Here is a 20,794-nt window from a genome sequence, read left to right as displayed (position 1 = left end):
AGGCATTGAGAAAGATCAATGAAAGTGATCAACTTTGTATATTATCAATGATATATATATATATAGCCCAGTGGTTAGCACGTGGGCTTCACAGTGCAGAGGTACCGGGTTCGATTCCAGCTCCGGCCTCCCTGTGTGGAGTTTGCATGTTCTCCCCGGGCCTGCGTGGGTTTTCTCCGGGTGCTCCGGTTTCCTCCCACATTCCAAAAACATGCGTGGCAGGCTGATTGAACACTCTAAATTGTCCCTAGGTGTGAGTGTGAGCGCGGATGGTTGTTCGTCTCTGTGTGACCTGCGATTGGCTGGCAACCGATTCAGGGTGTCCCCCGCCTACTGCCCGGAGACAGCTGGGATAGGCTCCAGCACCCCCCGCGACCCGAGTGAGGATCAAGCGGCTCGGAAGATGAATGAATGAATGAATGAATGACTATATATATGGGTGAAGTCTAGAAAGATTCTGAAAACAATATTCAAAACAAGTCGGCCATTTTGTTTAAAATGCAGAAAAAAAATCTCTCTATTCTATCATTTGACTTGGGAAGTCAAATAGCGTGTCTATATTTCTTTGAAAAAAAAGGACCTTTATTCTTAAACATCACTGTTAAAAATGCATTTGTAATGAAGTGGCAAAACTAGGTGGTTTATTTTTATTTTTTATTTTTTTTAAAGAAGGCTTGCCGCTAGCTGCCGAAAGTTCCTTCCGAAAGCCGCTTGCAAGCCGCCGCTTCAGGAGCTGACTCAGCTTTTGTCGGAGTGGCTCCGAAATGAAGAATCTCCGCTGACATTTCCACGGTTGCTTTCATTTCACACTTGATGCGCAGCGGGCGCTCCCGAGACATTTGTATTTGTTTACAAGCAATTAAAAAGTCCATTTTCCATCATATCGAGTCTTGGAAGAGAACAAAAAAAAAAAACATGACGCAAGCATTTTGAACAGAAAAAAAATGCGAAAAGAGCCACGCCATCTCAGTGTCCGTACGCATCGGGCTACCGGAGACGAAATGGCTCAAATCAGCCATCGGGCGTGGCGGTCGAGAAAGAAACGGCTTCTGAATGTGCTTCATCAATGTGACAGTTCCGATTTCCCCTCCTGACTTTTGCCGGAAGGGATATTTGGCTTTGGGGTGGTGACTCTCTCGCAATATTTACAACAGCGGTCGTGCCAACAGGTGTGCAGCTGCAGGGGGAGCCCTACAGTGCCCCCTGCTGGTCACAAACCCAAACATGACATCGAATCCTGATTCCAGCGCGCCGATGGAGAGGATCGGCCTGTCGTCACATCCGCCACCTCCGCCACCTCCTCCTTATGCGTTGCGACTTTCATTTTCGAAGCGCGCCTCGAAACCCCATTTCGGTCCGCATTCCAATACATTCCGCTCATGATTTGTTTTTTAATTTAAAATGACGGCTTTCTCTGTTTCCCCCCGTCTGAAAGCCGATTGCGCATTCCGAGGAAATCGTCCTCTTCTTTTCTTTAGCCCGCGCGTGTCCGCGTGCGCGCGATTGTCAAGGGCGACGCAAAATAGACGAGCGGCACAAAGGAAGACGCCGGGGCTCAAGTCGTACGGCTCAATAGAGCGCCGCTCGCTAGCGTCTGCCGGCAGCGGCTGCAATTACAAACACGCCGCGTGTAAAAGTCAAGAGAATACAAATCACATAATAGACGCCCGGGCTTCCGAGCGCATGCACGCCATTCCCCCGTTGGGGGCTATTACGCCAACGTCTGCGCGTGAAGCCGCACAATCACACACACACACACACACACACAAAAAAAAAGGTTAGCCTCTGACGCGTTGTACAAATGCACGTGTAATCATTCAATGTCCTTTAAATGTTACTTTCACAAAGAATGACCTAACCGACACACGAACGTGTGTGTGTGTGTGTGTGTGTGTGTGTGTGTGTGTGTGTGTGTGTGTGTGTGTGTGTGTGTGTGTGCAGGTCATAGCAAGGACAAGCGATCGCAGCAACTGGGGCATCTGACACCAAACATGCCATTACGTTAGTTCAGTGGTTCTTAACCTTGTTCGAGGTACCGGACCCTTCATTTGTGAAAAACAAGAATATGATTTTTTTTTTTTTTTTGTAACAAATGAAAGAGATTTATTATTATTAAAAAACTGAAAAAGTCAACACAATTATTAAAAGTATACGTTTTTTGAATTGCGCACAAAATGAACTAGCCAGTGATGTCATAACTAATGGGAAATATTGAGTCGGCTGCGTCTTAACCTCCATGGCAGAGGCTCCGTCGACCCCCGTGAGAGTGATTCACCGAACCCCCTGCTGAAAATTGGCGTATGATTGACGTCCATTCATTCAAATGCTATGGAGGGAAAAAAAAAATTGGAAACGCAAATTATTTGACAAAAAACATGTTCAATCTTACAAAAACATTTTCCACCCCCGCAAACAAATGATTTATTAGCCCCCCCCCCCCCCCGAAAAATTGAACAATAAAATCAAGTGGCATATTTTGTTATTATTATTATGAGGTGTGGGCGGCCCGGTAGTCCAGTGGTTAGCACGTCGGCTTCACGGGTTCGATTCCAGCTCCGGCCTCCCTGTGTGGAGTTTGCATGTTCTCCCCGAGCCTGCGTGGGTTTTCTCCGGGTGCTCCGGTTTCCTCCCACATTCCAAAAACATGCATGGCAGGCTGATTGAACACTCCAAATTGTCCCGAGGTGTGAGTGTGAGCGTGGATGGTTGTTCGTCTATGTGTGCCCTGCGATTGGCTGGCAACCGATTCAGGGTGTCCCCCGCCTACTGCCCGGAGACGGCTGGGATAGGCTCCAGCACCCCCCGCGACCCTTGTGAGGATCAAGCGGCTCGGAAGATGAATGAATGAATGAATTATGAGGTGTTTGTTTCTTTAACTCGTTCACTCCCAAAGACGTTTTTAAACGTCTTTTCAGACTTGTACTGAATGAGTTAATGAGTTCACTCTGATCAGGTTGGATGTTTTACCACTTCCTGTTTTCCCACGTTTAGGGCTTAGGTTTTTTATTTTTTTTTACTTTGGCAACGTCTTGGGCCTCACATTGGTTTCCTTTTTTGGATCTTCAACGTAGGCGTGTTTCTCTGGGTATCGACGCACCTTTTCTGCATCACCTTTCTGCTGACCGAGCAAAACAAACAAGATGAGAGAGCGGCTCGCTGCTTTAGCCAAAACATCGCCATTCAATGGAAAGTAGTGAAAGAGAAGAAGAAACAGAAGGAAGGCGTTTGAATGGGACGGGAAGGCCAAAATGAATTTTCAATGCCAAAAGTTAACGGTCGCCGCATTCTGGCTGCGCATTGCGGCTGCGGCCCCCCCCCCCTAAAAAAAGTAAACAAAAAGCAAAGCGCAATGAAATTCTTGCCTAGCAACCTCATTGTATCCTCATGCGACAACTTTGGTGGGAATGGAACAGCAAATTTTCATCGGAGATGTCCTAGCACGTTACCTTTTTGTGATATTTCCAATTTTTTGTTTTAAAATTTGCTCTTCACAGATTTCACCAGATTTTGTCATTTATCCCGTTGATCTTTCAGAAAAAAAAATCCACCTGTTACTTTTTTTTGTGTGTGCAATTTCCCCTTACTGATTTGACGTCACCGCATCCCAAGTTTAAAATGCCTCAAAAATGTGTGGGTGGGGGTGTGGGTGTGGGTGGGGGGCGCATTAAAAAAAAATCCTCACCAAAACAAAGTGTTGTTGACGCTACTGTGAAGGAGACTCATCCCTGCTGCTTTGGCTCGCTGAGTAGAACGTGACAAGCATGCATCACATTTGTGTACGTGTGTGTGTTTGCGTGTGCGTTTGTTGACCCGGTTGTTGTGTTGTGGGAGCGCCTCGCAGGTTTTGGCATGCTGGGTGCCAATCGAGCTGTGAAAATAGCAATTGAGTAGGGAAATGGGGAATAGCACCTCACCACCATGCAACCTCGCTGTGCGTGTATCACTCATTCAGTTGAAGTGTGCGTGTGTGTGCACTCGTTTCCATGTTTTGAGGGGACATAAAATTGGAAACACAGTCACGTCTTGGGGACCATTTTTCTTATGGGGACAAAAAAGCAGGTCCCCATAAAAATAACGTATAAAAAGCATCAGAGGGCTGCCCTGAATGTGCCTGTGAAGTTTTTAGCAAAAACCCACAAGTCACCATTTTTACTGATTGTGTGTGTGTACACGGTGCTCAGCAGCCCACCACATGGTTATTCGGTGCTACTGCACTCACTCCTCCACACACACAATTTGCATATGCCGCGCCCATTTGTCCCCTAATGAAAGGATTTTTACAAGTGGGAGGGGGTCATCATTCAATTAGTGATCATCAGAAGAAGCCTGCAAAGCTCGAAGATGGCAGCAAAAGAAGCAAAAGTAAAATGCAAGGTAAGCAAGTTTCTATGAATTAACAAGTTATTTATTTGTTTAATGTTACAAATGTACATACTAAAATAAGAATATTGTCACTATTCTCTATGAATTAACAAGCATCGCAGCAACACTGTATTAACAATAACTAAGCTCTGGCATACAATAGTAAGCGCTTACTATTGTATGCTAGAGCTTCCCCCTATGGTTTATTAACTTATTTGGCGACTGAAAATACAGTAATTATAGTTTGTACATTTACATTGAAGCTCGAGGTTTTTTTTTTTTTCGGGTGCACGCATCTCAGGCTTGAATGAGAGCCGGGGCTCGGCTCGTCTCGGGGCTAATGGCCGAGTCGCGGCCTAACGGCTAGCACAACTGAGTGTGTTGACGAACGAGCGGTGACTATTCCTTTTTAACTTTTTTTAACCGCAGTTTCAAAATTCATTACGCACTAGCGCGACTAGTGAAACCGGCGTGGGATTTTGTCGAGTATAGCAAGTAGCGTAGGTAATGGAGACAAGCTAAACAAAACGTGAGCTACCGAGATCGGCTACGGCTAGGCTAAAGGTAAATGCTAAACACTCAAATGTGTTGACGAACGAGCGGTGACTATTCCTTTTTAACTTTTTTTAACCGCAGTTTCAAAATTCATTACGCACTAGCGCGACTAGTGAAACCGTCGTGGATTTTTGTCGAGTATAGCAAGTAGCGTATGTAATGGAGACAAGCTAAACAAAACGTGAGCTACCGAGATCGGCTACGGCTAAGCTAAAGCTAAATGCTAAACACTCAAACGCCACTGCCTGGTCTCGCTGCTCTTTCTACCCATTAATTATAATGATGGAGTTTATGAACAATTAAAAGTTTAAGCACTTCAGCTAATGTATCGATTTCGTAAAGTGAGATGAGCAGTGATAATCTAATACATGGAGGGCACGCACACTGTTTGTGAAACAATAATATTTCTAATTGTGTGACATTCCAGATTCAAAGAATACGAAATTAATAACTATATAAAGAACAATTCCTGCACTATGTTCCTTAGTTCTGTAAATTTAGTATTTAATATTGTTAAAGACAGGCTCCAGCATGCCTGCAACCCTTGTAAGAATAAGCAGTTTAAAAAAATAAATGTATGGAAATTGTTTCAACACTAAAAAAAGGTATACTGACTATTTTAATGTTGATATGGCATTAATAAAAAGTATTAAAAAATATATTGTGCAACCTCCCACATTTATTTAACCCGTCTTTCAAAACTAGTGTTTTCCCATCAAAACTGGAAACCGCAAAAGTTATTCCGATTTACAAGAGCGGAGAGAAGCACTTATTTACAAATTACAGACCAATATTTTTCCGGCAAAAATTGTAGAACAACTATTTGCAGACAAACTTTACAAATGTATTGCAAAGCATAATGTAATCTGCAAATATCAATACGGTTTCAGAGAGAAAAGGCAACATCTATGGCAATAATGGAAATTGTGGAAGAATCAATCAATGTGTGTATGCTTGCATGCTAGCGATCAGTTCAATAGTGGGTGTTTGGTCACTTCAAAAGTCGGATCTTCAGTCAAAAAAGGTTGGGCACCCCCTGGTATCAGATGTTTGGCACATAAATGGTTGAAAAGCTATTTAGATGACAGCTTCAGCTGTTGTGAAAACACTATAAAAGTAACTTAATTGTATAATATTAATATGCACAGTTCAACAATTTCCAATCAAACAAGTTGAAGCTAACTCCCTAAATTTATCAAGATCAAGGTGTACAACCAGACAAGTGTTCTACTTATTGCCATTTCCTTTGAGCATATAAACTGTACTGAACAAAGACATGTATTGATATTTTTTCCTTTATGTCGTTTTTTTTCATGTCTTTCATATTGCGTTTATATGTTCGATATATTAATCAATTCTGACTGAATACAATGCAAACTCTTTTTCTCTCTCAAGTTTGAAATCCCACAAAGAGTCAGCCCTCTTCAGGACGCCATTCGTCACATTTCATTAAGGACCAACAAAACAGGCAAATTGTGTGCGAGGTACATAAATGCAGTCAAAGGTAAGGCGTTGTCTGAATTTATATGCTGCGGAATTATTACATAATATGGCATATACTGTAGATAAAACATATACAGTTATTATCAGATGAACACTAAATATGAACCCTGAGTTTATTTTTCCAGTTTCCGACTCAGTTTGTAAACAAGCCGTTATATAAATAATTAATTCCGTGTTTTGTCTTACTTCAGTAGAAGAACACCATGTGAAACCGAACAAATAAAACCAATTTTATTCGACAAGATATGTTTTCTAAATTACCATGGACCTCTCAATAATGGAAGACTAGATTGCAAAGCCCGTTTTTCCCCCCTAAAAACTATTGTTGCTGTCTGCTACAGGATGTGAAATATTTGCAAAGAGTACAATCGGCAGAGGACAATTTGTTGCTGAATATCAGGGATATATGATAAATGATGCAGAATACTAGAGCAGAAGATGAGTTTACCACCAATCATGTGCTGCGTTTATGTTTGCATTCAAGTGGAGAGGGAAAACATGGTGGTAAGACTTATTATCCACCTATTCTGCACCACTATAGACAATATCAGAATATTGTGATAATGATCTCATGTTGTTCTTTTTCACATATTTGTTAAGCAATGATGCTTCACAAGAAGATGAGTCATTTGGGCGACCAGTGAATGATGAACACAGGAGGCCAAATTGCCAGATGAAAAGGATTGATGTGGATGGTGTGCCACACCTATGTTTGTTTGCTTTCAATGACATTCAAGAGGGAGAAGAAATGACCGATGATTATGGTGGCGAAGACTGCCCATGGAGAACACAAGTATGTATACATTGCAGATTATAAAGAATGGCTCTGTGTAATAAGGATGGAAGTAACTTTTGAAAGAATCAGAATAGTAGAATCTTACTCGAAGTATTGTGAATCAAATTTTCCCATTTCCACCCACATTCCAAAACGCATGCTTAGCAGGTGAATGGAGTACTCTAAATTGTCTCTCGGTGTGAGTGTGAGCGTAAATGGGTGTTGTCTATCTGTGCCCTGCGATTGGCTGGCAACCAGTTCAGGGTGTATCCAGGCGGGGTACACCCTGTCCAAAGACAGCTGGGATAGGCTCCTGCATGCTACCAACCTTTATGAGGATAGACTAATTAGAAAATGGATGGATGGATGGATAAAAATGATCATTTATGGCAGGTGTATGGAATAGGTTGGTACACATTTCAAATAATTATTTTCTGAAACCTAAACTCAAAGCAAGTGCCAATTCAATTTCTAAAATACTTTAGAAAGTTAAGTGCTGCACGATCAATGATTTATCTCTTTGTCTTTATGGATGACTAAATTTACCAGAAGTTTTCCACCTGCCTTGCAAATTGTAGATCTGATCCAAGTTCTTCAGAGTTGCAAATAACAATCCTGCATAACTTGATGAGATGGGCTATTGGCCTATTCATAAATAATATTCTGAATCTCTATCATTGTTGACTGTCTTTCTAGATGACCAGCCTTTACAGTCACAGATGTGGCTCCTCAACCCTCTGTACTGCCTCAGAGTCAGATGCAACATACACCAGGTAAAGTCATATCCATCACTGTTTCATGATATTTGGTATCTCTATATCTGTGCATTTGGGATGATGGATAGTAATTTTCATGATAAAGTACTGTATGTATGCACAACAGGCAATTTCACATAATGCATTGGAAAGGCTAATGCGAGCGGACTATTTTAGGTCGTTTTAATTTGACACAGAGATCATTATGTTCTGGAGCTATGTCTCTTTTCTGGACCCTCATGGTGTCCCCATAGGACACGTTTACCAAGTGTGTGTGAGGGGAGAAAAAACAGTGTCCAAGCGGGGAAGAACTGACAAAGTGTTAACAAGAATGTCCCCACAATGTTTTTGAGTTTAACATGTAGAAAACACAGTTTTAAAAGATGACGTTGTTCTCTCAGATTTGTGCATCTAAATTTTAGACGGTTTACTTGAGGCTCAGTTTGGTTTGTTCTATCATATTGTCCAATTTTGTTTTCCTAATTGTATTTCAGATGACCAAGACAATACCCAATGAGACTACTTTAAGAGAAAACTGTTGCGATACTGCTGGTCCAGGCAACATACACCAGGTATAATCATATCCATCACTGTTTCATGATATTTGGTATCTCTATATCTCTGCATTTGTGATGATGGACAGTAATTTTCATGATAAAGTACTGTATGTATGTACAACAGGCAATTTCACATAATGCATTGGAAAGGCTAATGCGAGCGTTCTATTTTAGGTCGTTTTAATTTGACACAGAGATCATTATGTTCTGGAGTTATGTCTCTTTTCTGGACCCTCACGGTGTCCCCATAGGACACGTTTACCAAGTGTGTGTGAGGGGAGAAAAAACAGTGTCCACGCGGGGAAGAACTGACAAAGTGTTAACAAGAATGTCCCCACAATGTTTTTGAGTTTAACATGTAGAAAACACAGTTTTAAAAGATGACGTTGTTCTCTCAGATTTGTGCATCTAAATTTTAGACCGTTTACTTGAGGCTCAGTTTGGTTTGTTCTATCATGTTCTCCAATTTTGTTTTCCAAATTATATTCCAGATGACCAAGACAATACCCAATGAGACTACAAGAAAACTGTTGCGATACTGCTGGTCCAGGCAACATACACCAGGTATAGTCATATCCATCACTGTTTCATGATATTTGGTATCTCTATATCTGTTCCTTTCTTGATGATGGACAGTAATTTTCATGATAAAGTACTGTATGTATGCACAACAGGCAATTCCACATAATGCATTGGAAAGGTTAATGCGAGCGGACTATTTTAGGTCGATTTAATTTGACACAGAGATCATTATGTTCTGGAGTTATGTCTCTTTTCTGGACCCTCGCGGTGTCCCCATAGGACACGTTTACCAAGTGTGTGTGAGGGGAGAAAAAACAGTGTCCAAGCGAGGAAGAACTGACAAAGTGTTAACAAGAATGTCCCCACAATGTTTTTGAATTTAACATGTAGAAAACACAGTTTTAAAAAATGACGTTGTTCAGTCAGATTTGTGCATCTATATTTTAGACGGTTTACTTGAGGCTAAGTATCGGTTTCTTCTATCATGTTCTCCAATTTTGTTTTCCAAATTATATTCCAGATGACCAAGACAATACCCAATGAGACTACTTTACAAGAAAACTGTTGCGGTACTGCTGGTCCAGGCAACATACACCAGGTATAGTCATATCCATCACTGTTTCATGATATTTGGTATCTCTATATCTGTGCATTTGTGATGATGACAGTAATTTTCATGATAAAGTACTGTATGTATGCACAACAGGCAATTTCACATAATGCATTGGAAAGGTTAATGCGAGCGGACTATTTTAGGTCGATTTAATTTGACGCAGAGATCGTTATGTTCTGGTGTTATGTCTCTTTTCTGGACCCTCAAGGTGTCCCCATAGGACACGTTTACCAAGTGTGTGTGAGGGGAGAAAAAACAGTGTCCAAGCGGGGAAGAACTGACAAAGTGTTAACAAGAATGTCCCCACAATGTTTTTGAGTTTAACATGTAGAAAACACAGTTTTAAAAGATGACGTTGTTCTCTCTGATTTGTGCATCTAAATTTTAGACGGTTTACTTGAGGCTCAGTTTGGTTTGTTCTATCATATTGTCCAATTTTGTTTTCCTAATTGTATTTCAGATGACCAAGACAATACCCAATGAGACTACTTTACAAGAAAACTGTTGCGATACTGCTGGTCCAGGCAACATACACCAGGTATAGTCATATCCATCACTGTTTCATGATATTTGGTATCTCTATATCTGTGCATTTGTGATGATGGACAGTAATTTTCATGATAAAGTACTGTACTTGCGCACAACAGGCAATTTCATACAATGCATTAGGTCGGTTAGTGTTGGTAGACTATATTAGGAAGATTGAATTTGTCACAGGGATTTTCGTCTTTTGTAGTAATTTCTCTTTTGTGGACGCTCACGGTGTCCCCACACCACTCGTTGACTAAGTTTGTGTGAGGGGTGGAAACTGTGTCAAGAGTTTCAATATGGTCCCCATAAACAACTGACAAAGCGTTTACACGAATGTCCCCACAATGACTTTGATTTTAAAACATATCAAACACAGTTTTACAGGATAAAGTTCTTCTCTCAGATAATTTGTGCATCTATATTTAGATGGTTTACTTGAGGCTCAGTATGTGTTCTATCATATCCTCCAATTTTGTTTTCCGAATTGTATTCCAGATGACTAAGACAACACCGAAAGAGGCGACTTTACATGAACTCTGTTGTGATAGTGCTGGTCCAAGCAACATACATCAGGTATATTCATATCTATCCAATGATTCATTCCATTTGGTATCTCTATAACTGTGCATTCGAGATGATGTACAGTAATTTTCATGATAAAGTACTGTACTTGCGCACAACAGGCAATTTCATACAATGCATTAGGTCGGTTAGTGTTGGTAGACTATATTAGGAAGATTGAATTTGTCACAGGGATTTTCGTCTTTTGTAGTAATTTGTCTTTTGTGGACGCTCACGGTGTCCCCACACCACTCGTTGACTAAGTTTGTGTGAGGGGTGGAAACTGTGTCAAGAGTTTCAATATGGTCCCCATAAACAACTGACAAAGCGTTTACACGAATGTCCCCACAATGACTTTGATTTTAAAACATATCAAACAGTCTTACAGGATAAAGTTCTATCAGATAATTTGTGCATCTATATTTAGATGGTTTACTTGAGGCTCAGTATATGTTCTATCATATCCTCCAATTTTGTTTTCCGAATTGTATTCCAGATGACTAAGACAACACCCAAAGAGGCGACTTTACTTGAACCCTGTTGTGATACTGCTGGTCCAAGCAAAATACATCAGGTATATTCATTTCCATTCAACGATTTATTCCATTTGGTATCTCTATAACTGTGCATTCGTGATGATGGACAGTAATTTTCATGATAAAGTACTATAGTTACGCACAACAGGCAATTTCACATAATGCATTAGAATCAGAATCAGAATCAGAATCATCTTTATTGGCTAAGTATGTAGAACACACAAGGAATTTGTCTCCGGTATAACACGCTGCACTAGTATCATCGTAAACAACAAAATCATTTAACCATTTTAGAGTATACCAGTAGTTTTGTAGTACCATTTTGTGGTGCAAGAAGAGTGACTATGTCAGTGACTGTTTAAGGAGTTAATGGCTAGAGGGAAGAAGCTTTTTAAGTGTCTACTGGATTTGGTGCGCATGGATCTGTAGCGTCTGCCTGAGGGGAGTGGCTGAAAAAGGTGGTGGGCAGGGTGCGGGGGATCTAGGAGGATTTTCCGCGCCCTTGTCTTGATTCTTGCAGTGTGCAAGTCCTCAAGAGTGGGTAGGGCGGTGCCAACGATTTTTTCCGCCGTCCTAACTGTCCGTTGAAGTCGGATTTTGTCCTTTTTTGTGGCGGCCCCAAACCAAACCGTGATGGAAGAACACAGGATTGATTCGATGACTGCTGTGTAGAACTGTCGTAGCACCTCCTGTGGCAGGCCATGCTTCCTCAGCAGCCTCAGGAAGTACATCCGCTGCCGGGCCCTTTTCAGGATAGAGATGGTGTTGACTTCCCACTTCATGTCCTGGGAGACTGTGATTCCCAGGAACTTGAAGGTCTCGACGGTTGACACAGGGCAGTTGGATAGTGTGAGGGGCAACTGAGGAGAAGAATGTTTCCTGAAGTCCACGATCATCTCTACAGTCTTGAGCGTGTTCAGCCCGAGGTTGTGTCGGCCGCACCAGAGCTCCAGCTGCTCCACTTGTTGGCGGTACGCAGACTCGTCGCCGTCTTTGATGAGACCGATGACCGTGGTGTCGTCTGCGAACTTTATGAGTTTGACAGCTGGATCTGTTGAGGTGCAATCGTTTGTGTAGAGAGAGAAGAGCAGTGGCGAGAGGACACATCCCTGTGGGGCTCCAGTGCTGGTGGTGCGTATTGATGATGTTGTTGCTCCCAGTCTCACCTGTTGTGTCCGTCCCGTCAGGAAGCTGAGGATCCACTGGCAGATCGCAGGGGACACACCGAGGTGGAGTAGTTTGGGGGTGAGGAGTTCCGGGATGATGGTGTTGAACGCAGAGCTGAAATCCACAAACAGAATCCTTGCGTAGGTCCCTGTGCTGTCGAGGTGCTTGAGGATGTAGTGCAGACCTATGTTGACTGCGTCTTCCACAGACCTGTTTGCCCGGTAGGCAAACTGGAGAGGGTCTAGCAGGGGTCCAGTGACGTTCTTTAGGTGGTTCAGCACAAGGCGTTCAAAGGACTTCATGACCACAGACGTCAGGGCGACAGGCCTATAGTCGTTCAGTTCCGATGTTGCCGATTTCTTGGGAACTGGGATGATGGTAGACTGTTTGAAGCAGGATGGGACCTCACACAGCTCCAGGGATCTGTTGAAGATCTGTGTGAAGACCGGAGCCAGCTGGTCAGCGCAGACTTTCAGGCAGGAGGGGGACACTTTGTCGGGCCCCGGAGCTTTCTTGATCTTTTGCTGCTTGAAGAGCCGTCTCACGTCCTGTTCGTGGATCTGTAGTGGAGAAAAAGAGGGTGGGGGGGTAGGTAGAGTGGTTTCTGGTAGAGGTGGGTGTGAGTGGGAAATGGGGGTGTCCTTTTCAAATCGGCAGAAAAACATGTTTAGTTCATTAGCAAGACCCGTATTGTTCACTGTTTGGGGGGGTGGCATTCTATAGTTAGTGATTGCTTTCAGGCCCTTCCATACAGATGCAGAGTCGTTAGCAGAGAACTGTTTTTTCAGCCTCTCTGCATAGCTTCTCTTTGCGATGTTAATTTCCTTCGTCAATTGGTTTCGGGCATGTTTGTACAGTGCCCGATCTCCACTTCTAAATGCGGCCTCTTTCTCTTTCCTGAGTTGCCTGAGTTTGGGAGTAAACCATGGCTTGTTATTGTTGAACGAACGGAAGGACTTCGTTGGTACACACATGTCCTCACAGAAACTGATGTATGATGTTACAGTGTCTGTGTATTCATCCAGTGTGCCCGTTGAAGTTTCAAAGACGCCCCAATCAGTGCAGTCTAAGCATTCTTGTAGGGCTAGCTTTGCTCCATCTGTCCATTTTTTCACAGTCTTAACAACCGGTTTAACACATTTGAGTTTCTGTCTGTATGTAGGTATTAAGTGGATTAAATTGTGGTCAGAAAGACCCAATGCTGCACGGGCGACCGATCGGTATGCATTTTTGATTGTTGTATAGCAGTGGTCTAGAATGTTGCCTTCTCTGGTGAAACAGTCGATGTGCTGCTTATATCTGGGAAGTTCACGGTTAAGATGTGCTCTATTAAAATCGCCCAAAATGATCAGGGGTGACTCTGGGTATTTTAGCTCGAGTTTGTTTACTTGTTCGGCTAGCGTTTGTATCGCCGTGTTAGCGTTAGCTTGTGGCGCAATGTAAACACCGACTAGTAAAAAGGAGGTGAACTCACGTGGCGAGTAGAATGGCTTGCAGTTTAAAGACAGCGACTCCAGGTCCGGGCTGCAGTGTGCGTCGAGCTTCGTGACATCAGCGCACCATTCTTCGTTGATATAGAAGCAAATCCCACCACCTTTCGATTTCCCTGATAGCTCCATGTCGCGGTCCGCTCGCAGAAGGCGGAAGCCGGGTAGATGTAGCGCGGGATCTGGATGGCGGTCACTGAGCCAGGTTTCAGTGAAGCAGAGCGCAGCAGAACGTGCAAATGTTTTGTTGGTCTTTGTGAGGAGAAGAAGTTCATCCATCTTGTTTGGCAGAGATCGTAGATTAGCAAGATGGATCGATGGGAGCGGGGTTCGAAATCCACGCTGCCGGAGCTTGACGAGCACGCCGGCTCGCTTCCCCCTCCTCCGGCGGCGTTTCCATGCTCCGTACAGCGCAGCCGCTCCGCTCGCGATTAGCTCCGAAAAACCTTGTGGATTTTCGTGTGCTGGTGAAAAAAGACCGAGCGTAGACTCCCCAATGCGCAGCAACTTTTCCCTCGTGTAAGTAAGCCGCTCAGGGTCGCCAAAAACAAACGAAAATGACAAAAACAGGGATAATACTAGGGAGCGTGTGACCGAGGCTGCCATCGCTGTCGGCGCCTGATGACGTGTGTCATCTAACCATTAGGAAGGTTAGTGTTAGTAGACTGTATTAGGAAGATTGAATTTATCACAGGGATTTCGTCTTTTGTAGTAATTTCTCTTTTGTGGACACTCACGGTGTCCCCACACCACTCGTTGACTAAGTTTGTGTGAGGGGTGGAAACTTTGTCAAGAGTTTCAATATGGTCCCCATAAACAACTGACAAAGCGTTTACACGAATGTCCCCACAATGACTTTGATTTTAAAACATATCAAACACGGTTTTACAGGATAAAGTTCTTCTCTCAGATAACTTGTGCATCTATATTTAGATGGTTTACTTGAGGCTCAGTATGTGTTCTATCATATCCTCCAATTTTTTTTTCCGAATTGTATTCCAGATGACCAAGACAACACCGAAAGAGGCGACTTTACATGAACTCTGTTGTGATAGTGCTGGTCCAAGCAACATACATCAGGTATATTCATATCTATCCAATGATTCATTCCATTTGGTATCTCTATAACTGTGCATTCGAGATGATGTACAGTAATTTCATGATAAAGTACTGTACTTGCGCACAACAGGCAATTTCATACAATGCATTAGGTCGGTTAGTGTTGGTAGACTATATTAGGAAGATTGAATTTGTCACAGGGATTTTCGTCTTTTGTAGTAATTTCTCTTTTGTGGACGCTCACGGTGTCCCCACACCACTCGTTGACTAAGTTTGTGTGAGGGGTGGAAACTGTGTCAAGAGTTTTAGTATGGTCCCCATAAACAACTGACAAAGCGTTTACACGAATGTCCCCACAATGACTTTGATTTTAAAACACATCAAACAGTTTTACAGGATAAACTTCTTCTCTCAGATAATTTGTGCATCTATATTTAGATGGTTTACTTGAGGCTCAGTGTGTGTTCTATCATATTCTCCAATTTTGTTTTCCGAATTGTATTCCAGATGACCAAGACAACACCCAAAGAGGCGACTTTACCTGAACCCTGTTGTGATAGTGCTGGTCCAAGCAATATACATCAGGTATTTCATATCCATCCAATGATTTATTCCATTTGGTATCGCTATAACTGTGCATTTGTGATGATGTACAGTAATTTTCATGATAAAGTACTGTACTTACGCACAACAGGCAATTTCACATAATGCATTCGGAAGGTTAGTGTTAGTAGACTACATTGGGTAGATTGAATTTGTCACAGGGATTATCGTCTTTTGTAGTAATTTCTCTTTTGTGGACACTCACGGTGTCCCCACACCACTCGTTGACTAAGTTTGTGTGAGGGGTGGAAACTGTCAAGTGTTTCAATATGGTCCCCATAAACAACTGACAAAGCGTTTACACGAATGTCCCCACAATGACTTTGATTTTAAAACGTATCAAACACAGTCTTACAGGATAAAGTTCTATCAGATAATTTGTGCATCTATATTTAGATGGTTTACTTGAGGCTCAGTGTGTGTTCTATCATATTCTCCAATTTTGTTTTCCGAATTGTATTCCAGATGACCAAGACAACACCCAAAGAGGCGACTTTACCTGAACCCTGTTGTGATAGTGCTGGTCCAAGCAATATACATCAGGTATTTCATATCCATCCAATGATTTATTCCATTTGGTATCGCTATAACTGTGCATTTGTGATGATGTACAGTAATTTTCATGATAAAGTACTGTACTTACGCACAACAGGCAATTTCACATAATGCATTCGGAAGGTTAGTGTTAGTAGACTACATTGGGTAGATTGAATTTGTCACAGGGATTATCGTCTTTTGTAGTAATTTCTCTTTTGTGGACACTCACGGTGTCCCCACACCACTCGTTGACTAAGTTTGTGTGAGGGGTGGAAACTGTCAAGTGTTTCAATATGGTCCCCATAAACAACTGACAAAGCGTTTACACGAATGTCCCCACAATGACTTTGATTTTAAAACGTATCAAACACAGTCTTACAGGATAAAGTTCTATCAGATAATTTGTGCATCTATATTTAGATGGTTTACTTGAGGCTCAGTATATGTTCTATCATATCCTCCAATGTTGTTTTCCGAATTGTATTCCAGATGACTAAGACAACACCCAAAGAGGCGACTTTACTTGAACCCTGTTGTGATACTGCTGGTCCAAGCAAAATACATCAGGTATATTCATTTCCATTCAACGATTTATTCCATTTGGTATCTCTATAACTGTGCATTCGTGATGACGGACAGTAATTTTCATGATAAAGTACTATAGTTACGCACAACAGGCAATTTCACATAATGCATCAGGAAGGTTAGTGTTAGTAGACTGTATTAGGAAGATTGAATTTATCACAGGGATTTCGTCTTTTGTAGTAATTTCTCTTTTGTGGACAGTCACGGTGTCCCCACACCACTCGTTGACTAAGTTTGTGTGAGGGGTGGAAACTGTGTCAAGAGTTTCAATATGGTCCCCATAAACAACTGACAAAGCGTTTACACGAATGTCCCCACAATGACTTTGATTTTAAAACATATCAAACACGGTTTTACAGGATAAAGTTCTTCTCTCAGATAACTTGTGCATCTATATTTAGATGGTTTACTTGAGGCTCAGTATGTGTTCTATCATATCCTCCAATTTTTTTTTCCGAATTGTATTCCAGATGACCAAGACAACACCCAAAGAGGCGACTTTACTTGAACCCTGTTGTGATACTGCTGGTCCAAGCAAAAAAAAAAAAAAAAAAGCTCTGTCATCCAAGCAGGGCTCAGAGTCAAGCCGCTGCTCCTCCGCATTGAGAAGAGCCAGAGGAAGTGGCTCAGCCATCTGTTTAGGATGCCACCGGGACGCCTCCATGAAAAGGTGTTTCGGGTATGTCCCACTGATCAGAGTCCCCTGAAGATGACCCAGGACAAGCTGAAAAGTCTGTCTCTCAGCTGGCTTGGGAATGCCTCAGGATCACCAGCAAGAGCTGGAGTTGTTTGGGAGGGTGAAGTCTGAACTTCCCTGCTTTAGTTGCTGCCCCCGTGACCCGACATTGGATAAACGGAAGAGAATGAATGAATGGAACACTGAGATACATTTAGAAATTAATCGTAACTGGTTGAACTTTCTAAAGACTAAGAAAAAGTTAAAAAATGAAAGTGATAAAGCTTCAGTTTTCTATAAGTGTAATCACAATTTGGAAAAATCTTTTTCCATAGGAGAAAGAAGTGAGAATGATAATCCGTGCCAATTAACACCCAAGAGACGGACACCATTTTCAAATAAAGACAGGCCATCATCAGATGATGATGAAATTCCATCAAGTATTCCTGCCAAGAGATCTTCCTTCAAAGGTAAACTGAGAAATCATGCTGCTTTTAAGAACATGTACTGTCACTGTCCAAATTAAGACATAAATGTAATTTATCGCTGAGACATGATTATCTCCTTTTCATGTGCATTTTAAAGTCATCTCTGAATGGTACATTTGTTCTGAAAATGTTGTGAAATGATGCAACAGCGCAGCTTCTGTTGCTCATTGAACAGCAAAATGTTCAATGTGTTTAGATTGGAATTTAATCATCTACTCTCCTTGACTTTCAATAATAAAACTATTTTTTTTCTCAGTACTTCTAGGAAAGAGGAAGAGAACTCCCTGGCAGGAAAGCGAAATAAAGGCAGTGGAAAGGCACATGATGGGACTCATCAAATCTTTTTGCGTCCCAGGAAAAATGGATTGCGAAAGATGTTTAAGGGCTGAACCAGAAGCCCTTACAACACGAGACTGGCAAACCCTCAAGTATTATGTTTATAACCGCATTTCGGCTGCCAAAAAGAAATTGCAGCACAAATAAGTTTTCAATCAATCTGTTGAGGCACTTTTATTTTCATTATGGATATTTCACTTTGAATGTATTTTAAAACAATGTCAACAGTTTGTTTGATGTTTGTTTAAGGTAGACCATAGGTGTCAAACTCTGGTCCTGGAGGGCCACTGCCCTGCATGTTTTCCAAGTCTCCCTGTTGCAACACACCTGATTCAAATGATCAGATCATCAGCAAGCTCTGGGCAAGCCTGACATTGAACCTGTTCATTTGAATTTGGCTGGATCTTTGATTGCAACAACATGCCAGAAATGTCTTCCATTCTCTGAAGCAGACATATTCGAGTCACATGACATTTAACAAACAAAATATATCAAAATAGATTATTTCAACGATTATTATTCAAATGAATTGACTTTCATTTGACAGTTGGGTTCAGATGCTTGCCATTTTTGATGAGTAATGCACTTTGTGTGAGGTCCCCAGTAATCACATGTACTTGGTATAGATCCTGTGTGAATTATGTAAATACATTTAAATATATTTAAATTAAGTCCTCATAAGGCATGTAAACTGGACTTTTCTGAAGTCCCCATATGACATGGTCCAACCACATGACTTCATAAATTCTGATATTTAAAGGTGTTTATAAGCTAACACCACCACCTTGTGTATCCCTGATTTTTTGCAGAGCTCTATGTCATTTAGAAAGGGTGGTCCCCGAAAGTGATGAACTAAAAAGTAGTCCCCACAAATCACATAAACCGGTCTGTGTGTGTGTGTGTGTGTGTGTGTGTGTGTGTGTGTCGACAACAGGGAAAAGCCCCACTCCTTCCTGTCTTGGAATGTAGGCTATCTGTGAAAGCGTGTCACAGCCGTATCCAAGCCCCCAGCTCTTGAAATGAATAGAATTAACCCAAATAAAGCGGAGTGTGTAACGGGGAGAATACATGAAAAAAGGGCCGATGACTATATGAGGCCGGCGGGCGGCGACGCAGCCGAATTGTTTGGCATAAAACATTAAAAAAAATAAATAAATACAACCAATAAAAAAAAATAAAGAACACTTTTTTGAACAACAACACCCAGTAGGCAAGGCGCTACGCGATGACCCACAACGGCAGTTTGTTTGATTCTGGAACTGTTTTATTAATATAAAATGTTGCGCTAAGCAAGCTGCAACAGCGGTTGGTGATATCAGTATATTCATTCATTCATTCATTCATCTTCCGAGCCGCTTGATCCTCACTGGGGTCGCGGGGGGTGCTGGAGCCTATCCCAGCTGTCTCCGGCCAGTCGGCGGGGAACACCCTGAATCGGTTGCTAGCCAATCGCAGGGCACACAGAGACGAACAACCGTTCGCACTCACACTCACACCTAGGGACAATCTAGAGTGTTCAATCAGCCTGCCACGCATGTTTTTGGAATGTGGGAGGAAACCGGAGCACCCGGAGAAAACCCACGCAGGCCCGGGGAGAACATGCAAACTCCACACAGGGAGGCCGGAGCTGGAATCGAACGCGGTACCTCTGCACTGTGAAGCCGACGTGCTAACCACTGGGCTACCGGGCCGCCCTGATTCTGGAACTGTTTTATTAATATAAAATGTTGCGCTAAGCAAGCTTGGTGATATCAGTATAGTTTAGGCTCTAAAAAAAAACACTGTGAAAAAAAAAGCTTCTTTTGGGGGGGGGGGTAAAATACCATGTGACCATGTTTCTGTGTTTTCAAGCCTAAAATGCTAACTTTGAATTCAGTGATTTTTACATTTGATATGCTAGCATCGAGAAACAAAGGCTCAAAATGAATGTTTTTTTTTTTTTTAATTAGCCGGATGAGCGCTCAAGGATGAAAAGTGCGATGCTCCACTATAGACCGCGTGTTTTTGGCAGCTCCACAACTTTCTCCTCTATTTATGAAAGCTTTAGGCTGGCACTTGTTGCGATATTGAGCTCAGCTAGCTAGCTAGCTAGCTAGCTAACTAGGATGGAGCCTTGGTTGGTCGTCTCAGGTGTACAGAAAGAGTCTGGCTTGGCTGACAGGCATGGACAAAGTAGGCCTTAAGTCTTTATTTGTATTCCTCCCAAGGGGGAGGGAAAAAAATCATTTTTTTTTTGTTTTTTTTTTGCTTCACCCGAGTGTCCGGCACAAATCATATTTCCTCTTTAACAACTAGATGTGTCAGTGCTTCTTCTTCTTGTGTGTGTGTGTGTGTGTGGGCCTTCTGTTAGCGTCCCTTCATTTCACGGTCCGGCACCTCCGCGTGAATCCTTTTCCTTGGGCTCATTATCAGCACTGTTCAAGGAACATCCTGGCAAAATGCAAAGGAAGGCGGGAGAGGAGAAAAAAACGATTATTCCAGCAGGCGCAGGGACGGCCGGCGGTGACATTGTGACTTTTTTTTCAGGTTGTTGTTTTGCACATTCATTACTTGGTGCGTACGTCGTGCATAAATAAGAACGAAAGC

At 42.3% G+C, this 20,794-nt stretch overlaps 1 protein-coding gene across 4 annotated transcripts; it reads left to right on the top strand.

Annotated features, from left to right (window-relative positions):
- Positions 1–6,148: 6,148 nt before the first annotated feature.
- LOC127601011 (uncharacterized) lies at positions 6,149–19,148 on the top strand. Of its 4 annotated transcripts, XM_052065981.1 has the most exons (16): positions 6,149–6,421; positions 6,762–6,924; positions 7,021–7,213; positions 7,892–7,968; positions 8,445–8,522; positions 9,550–9,627; positions 10,103–10,180; positions 10,669–10,746; positions 11,231–11,308; positions 14,927–15,004; positions 15,491–15,568; positions 16,052–16,129; positions 16,613–16,690; positions 17,179–17,387; positions 17,720–17,854; positions 18,129–19,148. In XM_052065981.1, exons 3-15 carry the CDS (start codon positions 7,201–7,203, stop codon positions 17,730–17,732), a joined length of 1,014 nt encoding a protein of 337 aa, XP_051921941.1. In that variant the 5' UTR covers positions 6,149–6,421; positions 6,762–6,924; positions 7,021–7,200; the 3' UTR covers positions 17,733–17,854; positions 18,129–19,148. The 4 variants fall into 4 exon arrangements, 1 of the variants encoding a protein (XP_051921941.1); XR_007962465.1 differs by lacking the exons at positions 8,445–8,522; positions 10,669–10,746; positions 11,231–11,308; ... (4 more) ...; positions 17,720–17,854; positions 18,129–19,148 and having other exon boundaries at positions 6,167–6,421; positions 17,179–17,258; XR_007962466.1 differs by lacking the exons at positions 8,445–8,522; positions 9,550–9,627; positions 10,669–10,746; ... (5 more) ...; positions 17,720–17,854; positions 18,129–19,148 and having other exon boundaries at positions 6,170–6,421; positions 17,179–17,258.
- The last annotated feature ends 1,646 nt before the right edge of the window (positions 19,149–20,794 follow it).

This window comes from Hippocampus zosterae, chromosome 5, assembly GCF_025434085.1.
Source record: "Hippocampus zosterae strain Florida chromosome 5, ASM2543408v3, whole genome shotgun sequence".
Lineage (NCBI taxonomy): Eukaryota > Metazoa > Chordata > Actinopteri > Syngnathiformes > Syngnathidae > Hippocampus > Hippocampus zosterae.
The sequence above is the reverse complement of the archived record's forward strand: the minus strand, read 5'-3'. Positions and strand labels throughout refer to the sequence as shown.